The sequence below is a fragment of the Phragmites australis genome, chromosome 10 (assembly GCF_958298935.1).
Source record: "Phragmites australis chromosome 10, lpPhrAust1.1, whole genome shotgun sequence".
In the NCBI taxonomy this organism is placed as follows: Eukaryota; Viridiplantae; Streptophyta; class Magnoliopsida; order Poales; family Poaceae; genus Phragmites; species Phragmites australis.
The window spans coordinates 3,271,854-3,280,207 of NC_084930.1; the positions used below are offsets into that span (position 1 = coordinate 3,271,854).

At 40.8% G+C, this 8,354-nt stretch overlaps 1 protein-coding gene across 1 annotated transcript; it reads left to right on the forward strand.

Moving 5' to 3' along the window:
• The first annotated feature begins 495 nt into the window (after window positions 1–495).
• Window positions 496–6,706, forward strand: LOC133931425 (T-complex protein 1 subunit eta-like). The gene is made up of 14 exons (XM_062378296.1): window positions 496–662; window positions 749–1,009; window positions 2,300–2,425; window positions 2,527–2,730; window positions 2,884–3,053; window positions 3,169–3,304; window positions 3,401–3,517; window positions 3,657–3,776; window positions 3,858–3,956; window positions 4,033–4,122; window positions 5,106–5,187; window positions 5,322–5,410; window positions 5,488–5,562; window positions 6,369–6,706. Exons 1-14 carry the CDS (start codon window positions 648–650, stop codon window positions 6,465–6,467), a joined length of 1,683 nt encoding a protein of 560 aa, XP_062234280.1. The 5' UTR covers window positions 496–647; the 3' UTR covers window positions 6,468–6,706.
• Window positions 6,707–8,354: the final 1,648 nt, after the last annotated feature.

The following is an 8,354-nucleotide window of genomic DNA, read 5'->3' on the forward strand; positions in this document are numbered from 1 at the left end:
GCTATCATAGTATCATAAATTTAATAAATTTAGAAAATATACTGTAATAGAAAACAGTGATAAAACGATAAAGTTATATATAGAAAATAGTAATAATATCTAAAATGATATATATTTATGATAAGAAAGTAGTAAAGTAAGCTCGATATTTCGTGTGGCAAAACATACTCAAATGGAGGATGTAGGAAAAATAGTGGATTCTGTAAGATCACATTTCTTTCGGAAGGAAAAATGAGAGTAAATTTATGTGATGTGATAGTATCATAGTGTGGTATTTTAGCCACGATTGCTATTCTAATGAATTTGTGGTTTATTATAGTTTTTCAAATCTTAAGCCCACGATCTCTCTATTGCTAAATGTTCCGAGATAGATGGCCAACTGCACACCCTTTCCGGAAGTGTGAAACTGCGCATACTGCTCTCCCTTGGATCCAAGAATGAACGGCCACGATGCAGCTTACCCCTGTAGGCCACACCCGAACTGACCTGCCACCTAGAACTCTCGGCCCGCGCCGCCGGCGTCCACCACCAGACGTCCAGACAGAGCAATCGAGAAAAACCCTCGCCGCCTCCTCGCTTTGGCCTCCGCCGCCTCAGATCTCCCCGCCTCAGAACCCCAAACTACCGCCAACCCCAAGCTCCCCACCATGGCCTCGATGCTGGTAAGCACCACGCCGCGAGCTCCTCCGCTGCCATTCCGCAAGCTCCTCCCACTGATGCGCGTTCGCTTCGTTTCCCGATTTCGCAGCAACCGCAGATCATCCTGCTCAAGGAGGGCACGGACACGTCGCAGGGGCGGGCGCAGGTGGTGAGCAACATCAACGCGTGCACGGCGGTGGCGGACACGGTGCGCACCACGCTGGGGCCCTGCGGCATGGACAAGCTCATCCACGACGACAAGGGCGGCACCACCATCTCCAACGACGGCGCCACCATCATGCGCCTCCTCGACATCGTCCACCCCGCCGCCAAGATCCTCGTCGACATCGCCAAGTCGCAGGACTCCGAGGTATTATCCAATAGCTTGCTTTAACTTGCTCGAGTCGAGTGTGCGCCTGGCCTGCTATGCTGTGTGAGCTTGTTCCGTGCATTATCTAAGAATGCTCCCCGATAGGCTGATCCGTCCGCTCTTATGCTGTGACACGAGATTCCATATTACAATCAAGCGTCATTGGAACCCTCGATTGAGTTTTTGTTTGTGAATTAATGTGCGAAATGAAGTAAGCTGAGTTGTTGTTTTTGAAGAAAATTGCACTTTTGACATCCAGAACACGTGGCTTCGATGTTTTGACACCGTCAAAATTGGCTTCGCCAAAATGACACCCAAAAGATGGAGCACTTTGCTTCTATGACATTCTACCCATTTTAATCCATTCTATTTTCTTTTCCCTGTTTTTGGTGCGTGAATGGACAAGTATGCCCTTGGCTCAACAACAATGCAGTGCTTAGTCGTCACATACTCACATTTGTATAATGTATATTGGCCAAATTGGAGCCTGCCATGGCATCGGTAAATGCCAAAGCTTGGCATTTCATATTTGAGTACCAACTGCCATGGTGTGTGTGTTGCTTACACGAATTCTTGAACAGAATCTAAGGGAAAGAACATGCATATATGAGAACAGTCGAGCAATCTGTGAACTTGGGAACTACAGACATGTTGGTACAAAAAATGGTACTCTAAAAAAATCATCCAATCAGCCAATCAATCATTGCCGTTATAGAGTCAAAGCCAGCTGATTGTTTGCTGAAAGATCGGTAGTGTTGTTGAGCCAAGGGCATACTTGTCTTTTTGTGCACCAAAAACAATGAAAAGAAAATAGAATGGATTAAAATGGGTAGAATGTCATAGAATCGAAGTGCTTCGTCTTTTGGGTGTCATTTTGGCGAAGCCAATGTTGGCGGTGTCAAAACGTCGAAGCCACGCGTTCCGGATGTCAAAAGTGCAATTTTCTTGTTGTTTTTGGTTCCTTTTGGATCTATTTGCATTACTTTTGTTACAGATAATATATACTCACACATGATGTATGAACTCATGAAGCGTTTTAGTTATTTTTGTTCAATGGCATTTCCCTTTATACAGTATCCTGATCGGCCAAACATGATGCTGTTTCACGTGTAGCTTTGATCCACAGTTAGTGATTACGCTGACATTTGTCTTTGCTATTTGAGTGAGCTGCCATTTTCTGGCTTGCCGCCTCTAAGCCCTTAACAGTTTTATTTCACTCGATCTGTTTGCAGCCTGCAATATGCTATAGTTGCACAATAACACGGATATCATAATATCCTGTTTTCTCAGGTTGGTGATGGGACTACTACTGTGGTGCTTCTTGCTGCTGAATTCTTAAAGGAGGCAAAGCCTTATATTGAGGACGGGGTGCACCCTCATAGTCTAATTCGTAGTTATAGGACTGCTGGCCATTTGGTTAGTACGCTTACCACTCTTTTCCTCTTTGAGTAGCTGTGCATTTGGTACCTTGCCAATTGTCAAATTTAATTTTCAAATCTACACGAGGTTCTCATCAGGCAATTGAGAAGGTAAAAGAACTGGCGGTTAGCATAGAAGGGAAAAGCATTGAAGAAAAGAAATCACTGTTAGCCAAGTGTGCTGCAACGACACTCTCATCGAAGTTAATAGGTGGTGAGAAAGAATTCTTCGCTCCCATGGTTGTTGACGCTGTTCTTGCCATTGGCAATGATGACAGACTTAATCTTATTGGAATAAAAAAGGTAATTTCTCGAGATATTTGTACCAGAACCTTCATGTTTAAGCCCCATGTTAATGATATATTCTACTGGCAAGGAACTGGGTTTCATTTAGTAGATTCTTAGCAGATAACTTTCACTGTGAATTATATGTTCCTACTCTCAAACTGCTATTAGGTTCCGGGAGGTACTATGAGAGACTCCTTCCTTGTTAATGGTGTTGCCTTCAAGAAAACATTTTCATATGCTGGATTTGAGCAACAACCAAAGAAGTTCTTGAATCCAAAGATTCTTTTGCTGAACATTGAGCTAGAGTTGAAATCTGAGAAAGAAAATGCAGAGATCAGGTATGTTGACCCAATCCAAACACCTGTTACAGACTTACAGTACCTTGATTTGTACTTGTAATTTTTTTGCCATTCATATGATCCCTTTTTCTCATTTTAGTCTTTTTTTTTCTAGATTGTCGGACCCTCTGCAGTACCAGTCAATTGTTGATGCTGAATGGAACATTATTTACGACAAGTTAGACAAATGTGTAAAAAGTGGGGCAAAAATAGTGCTTTCTCGGTTAGCAATTGGTGATCTCGCAACACAGGTATGTCCTCCCATTGCAATTCATTGTGTTTTTCAAATTTGCTTCTGTGTAGTGTGTACCACTGTAGCCTGAGCTCAACGTTTCTTCTGTGATCAGTATTTTGCAGATCGGGACATTTTCTGTGCTGGCCGTGTTGCAGAAGAAGATTTACAACGCGTTGCAGCAGCAACTGGTGGAACCGTTCAGACATCAGTGAACAATGTTGTCGATGAGGTAGTCATATTCACATTCCTGTTTTTGGTCTATATATGGATATTGGACCTGATTGTAAGTACATGGATATGGGTTAAAGTAGTCATTTGACAATAAATGTAAGCCGACCTAACGTGTGGTGCTCCTTTTTGTCGAAAAGGTTCTTGGTTCTTGTGAGGTTTTCGAGGAAAAGCAAGTGGGCAATGAACGGTTTAACATATTTAGTGGTTGTCCTTCTGGTCAAACAGCAACCATAGTCCTTCGTGGCGGTGCAGATCAGGTCCTCTACTGCTATACATGATTTTGCAAGTTTGCAAATTAATCATGACAATACTAATGCTGTTGTCACGTTCCATATTAGTTCATTGAGGAAGCTGAAAGAAGTCTCCATGATGCTATCATGATTGTTAGGAGAGCTCTTAAGAACTCAACAGTCGTGCCTGGTGGTGGTGCTATTGATGTATGCGTTGTAAACTAAGCTAAATGATGCAATCTTCTACACATTATTATGTTAACCTTTTTTCTTTTTGTACTAGATGGAAATAAGCAGGTATATAAGGCAGCACGCACGGACCATAGCTGGGAAGTCTCAGTTTTTTGAAAATTCATTTGCTAAAGCCCTTGAGGTATATCTTCCTGGCCTTTTCTTTTCCTTTCCAATACATATTAGATTTGTTCTCCTGTACTTTTGCAATCAGATTCATATTTGATATAGAAGCTTCTAAGCTCCATCCTCGAGGGTTGCACAAAATTTTAAAGAACAACTAATGGAGAATTCAAACTACTGACCTCTTGGAGTGCTTCGTGCAACCCCAATTGAAGGGATGGCCTTTGTTTAATTGGTGCTTTTTTTTAGAACGTGTGAACAGCACGATGGTAAAACCTCCAGGTGTGAGGCTACCAACCAGGGCTCAAACCCTGGTTCTCGCCAAAAAAAAGCCCCTCGTTGTGTGTTCCATGTGGTCGTGGCAAGGTCGCTCAACGATACCGTGCGGGTTGTAGCCGGCTTTCAAGGTTTTTTTCTCGACCTTAATGCAATGTCTTCGGGATATCTCTCCCTTTGGGTCGAGTTTTTTTTTTAATTGGCGCTTTTTCTCAAGTCTCTGCTGCTGCTTGTATACAATCAAAAGTACAAGGTGGAGCACTGTATGTAATATGATTTTAGGAAATGTGATGAATAATGCTTTTGTGCTCTCTGAAAACTAAATTGCAGAAATCTCAAAAGTGGTATTGTTCTGTGGTAAGGTTAGTCGCAGAGCAGTGGCTAGTGTCAATCTGCTTTACATGACCCTCGAGGCATAAAAACATGCAACATGCAATATTAGAATTACCATAGATCAATAGTCTCTGCCAGCCATTTGGTCAGGAAATGTGGGTTTCCTTCACCGTGATGGGCTACTGTTTGGGTTGAAGTTTTGTGAAATAAAGAATATGCCTGGTGATGTTTGTGCACTACAATTTGTGAATAGCATTAAATAGTCCTATAGTCGTATTGACGTTTCACTTGGTTTCACACTTTTGCTTGATGCTTCCTTGTTTAATTCACATATATTGCAGTTTTCAAGCATATAAAATGCAATTTCCTCTGTTGAATTAAATATGTGTGCAGGTAATTCCAAGGCAGCTTTGTGACAATGCTGGATTTGATGCAATTGATGTGCTAAATAAACTCAGACAGAAACATGCATCTGGTTGGTTATTTTCTGCTTTGTTTCAATAGTTAATTACAAGTTTTCAACTCATTAAAGCCATGGCTGGATATAATATCTCAATGAACTAAAAATTACAAGGTTTTTTTCCTAACTCTTTTGTTCACTTGTAACAGGTGAAGGTGCTAACTATGGTGTGGACATCCACACTGGTGGAATTGCAGATTCCTTGGCTAACTTTGTGTGGGAACCTGCTGTCGTGAAGGTAATTGTGCTTTGCCTTTTACTCAGTGTCTTTCACGTTCTAACTTACATTGGTGGCATCAAAAAAATATTTTCCAGATCAATGCCATAAATGCTGCAACTGAAGCTGCTTGTCTTATTCTCAGTGTGGATGAGACAGTAAAAAACCCCAAGGTAAGGAAAAGTATTGAATGTCTCCTTATGTCTCACCTGTCCATCCTTTAACTCCTTTTGCCCAAATGCCTTTTAGTCCAATATTGTCCATTCCCAACACGTACTAGGAACATAGAGTCTTGTAATCTTGTTTCCATGTGTAATTCGGAGAAAGAAAAAAGATAACTCAAAATCCTTCTAATTGTTTGGTGTCATCCTTTTAGACACGTATCTTAACCACGCTTCAGAGTGCACATGTAGTTTTAGCTCAAAAGTCTGTTTACATCAGTGCTTTGTTTGTAACTTTCTGTGGTAATAATCAATTCAAAATGATGAAGTCCTGTTAGGCAGCCATGTCATTTTATAGCTGCTATGACTTATTCATGTTTTTGCAACCTTGTTGCTGCTGCATATGCTTGATCTAAGTCCGTGTTGTAATTTGTAACTTCTAGGATGCTTTGAACGTTCTTTTTCTCCTGTTACTTTTTTCATAATGGAAAAGCTGTTTCAGGCAATCATGTGTTCAAGTTTACCTCAATTTTGTGTTAGTAGTTCTCTTTATTTTTTTTCCTCTGCATATTGGTGCTAGAAACATGTTCCTTTTATTTTCTTGCTACATATGCTGGATCCAAATCTGCGCTTGGTTTTGCAACTTCTAGAATGCTTTGAGCCCTCTATTTCTCCTGTTACTTTTTTTTGTAATGGAAAAACTGTTTCAGCCAATTACACATTCAGTTTTACTAGTAATTTTCTGCTAGTTCTTTCTCTTCATGTTGGTGCTAGAATGGTCTTCAAATCATCTAACTGGCTTGTCATCAATGCTTTAGTCTGAGAGCGCACAAGGTGATGCTGCTGCGATGGCTGGTCGGGGCCGTGGTGGAGCAGCAATGCGGGGCCGTGGTGGAAGGGGTATGAGGAGGCGGTAGTCCATCCATGCCATATTGTAACTTCTGGTCTCTCTTGTGGGTCAAATTTTGGAGTTAGTTTCTTTTTTTTCCCTGCTCAGTCGGAACAAGTATGTGTGTGAGATGTAGGCCGTTGATGTGAGCTCAATGATTTCCTAGATGTGCTAGTTGGAACAGCGAAAACATTGCAAACATTGCTGTTATGGTTTGCCTACCAGCTTTTGTAACGTCACAGGCTGGAGTTTGCAGCCTACGATCCATCTTGGTTCCTTTCCTGCATAATAGGAGCATTTCGTAGGGTCATCCTGTGGTAAAGATTTATGTACTGAAATTGTTCAATATTATTTGTTCCGCATGCGATAAGGCTGGTTTCATCCCAAAGTAAGTGAGGTTTCGATTGGGACATGCACTTCTGTGCACAGCGCATCATGCTTACAGCATGTATAATGGATTACTTAGATGAGGTATTTATGAGAAAAAAACCGGGTTTATTTTCTCAACTGTAGTAGCATATGTGCTGAGGTAGAATGCAAGATGCTTATTTAGGTGCTGCTATTTATATTGGTGCTAATAAGATAATTATTTTTAAGCACATGTAATTTTTGTTTGTATTGGAAATTATAATTTTGATGTAGGTGTTTAACACTTTTTTCCTTAAGCATCTAGCCATATGCATCTAGAATTGTTCATGCCCTTAGAATACCTGGTTGGTAGATGCAATCATGCGTAACTCAAATGCCTGGCCTGAGGTAAACTTGACTGGTGCTAAAAGATTTATGTACCGAGACTGTTCAATATTATTTGTCGGTAATGCGATAAGGCTAGTTTCATACTTTCATCCCAACGTAAGATGATGAAGGTGTGATTTTGCACACGCTTATTGCAATCTCTGTTCATCATGCTCAACATGCCTGGTTGGTAGAGGCAAACTCCAATGCATGGAACCAAAAATGCCTGGCCCGAGAAGAGGCATGACTTGACAAAAAGGCAGACAACTTTATTGCAAATCGCAGTACAGGGAAGAGTGAACTTACATGGACATAAATGCCACAAAATTACTCGTACGGTTTTTCTCAAACTCAGTGTCATGCAGGGGATTTATGCTACTTCTCTAGAAGCTAAACTCCTCTCACCTACTAACAGTTCATGAGATAAACTGGGGGTAGAAGGGCCACTGGTGCTTTGCATGTTACTAGCAACTGTACATACGTTACCTTGAAATCAATTTAGCATATAGCAATTGAAAAAGGTATAAAAGATAAATAATAGAGGATTGAATGTATTTTTAAATGTATGAAAGATAAATATTGAATATCTATATATGGAAGACAAATAATTGAAGATTAAATATATTTTTAAAAGAAGAATTAGAGTCTAACTTTACGCGGTAACCGTTTGATCAATTTAGGTTGACAGTAGAGATCATCTGGATCTGTCGTAACTGATGAATTATATAGAAATATAGATTAATAAAAGCCTCCAACAAACCAACTTATTGACTATTGAGAAAAAGTTTACTTTAGGTCGTCCAAGGCCTTGTGTAAGCTATATAATTGCACAAGGTTATAGAGAGTCAACACTAAACCAACACAAGTCAACCCCAATGAGCAGACTTGGGGCGCGGTATACCCACTCTCCTTAATATTGCGCCTACAGTGAAAAGTAAATGAATGAATGATTAGGACACTTATATAGAATCCAAAAATAACATATTTGGTGAATTGAAGATAATGTTGAGCACTAACATTTCTTGAGTAATCACATTGTCCTTCCGCCCCAGAACCCTTTTCATTCCCCGGTGCACCGGAGCCCTTCTTGTGAATTCATCTGCAGTAAACACAGCCAGGGGCGAAGCCAGGATTTGAGGTTGGGGGGGGGGGGGACAAGCCAGTGAAGCCTATGACCAAA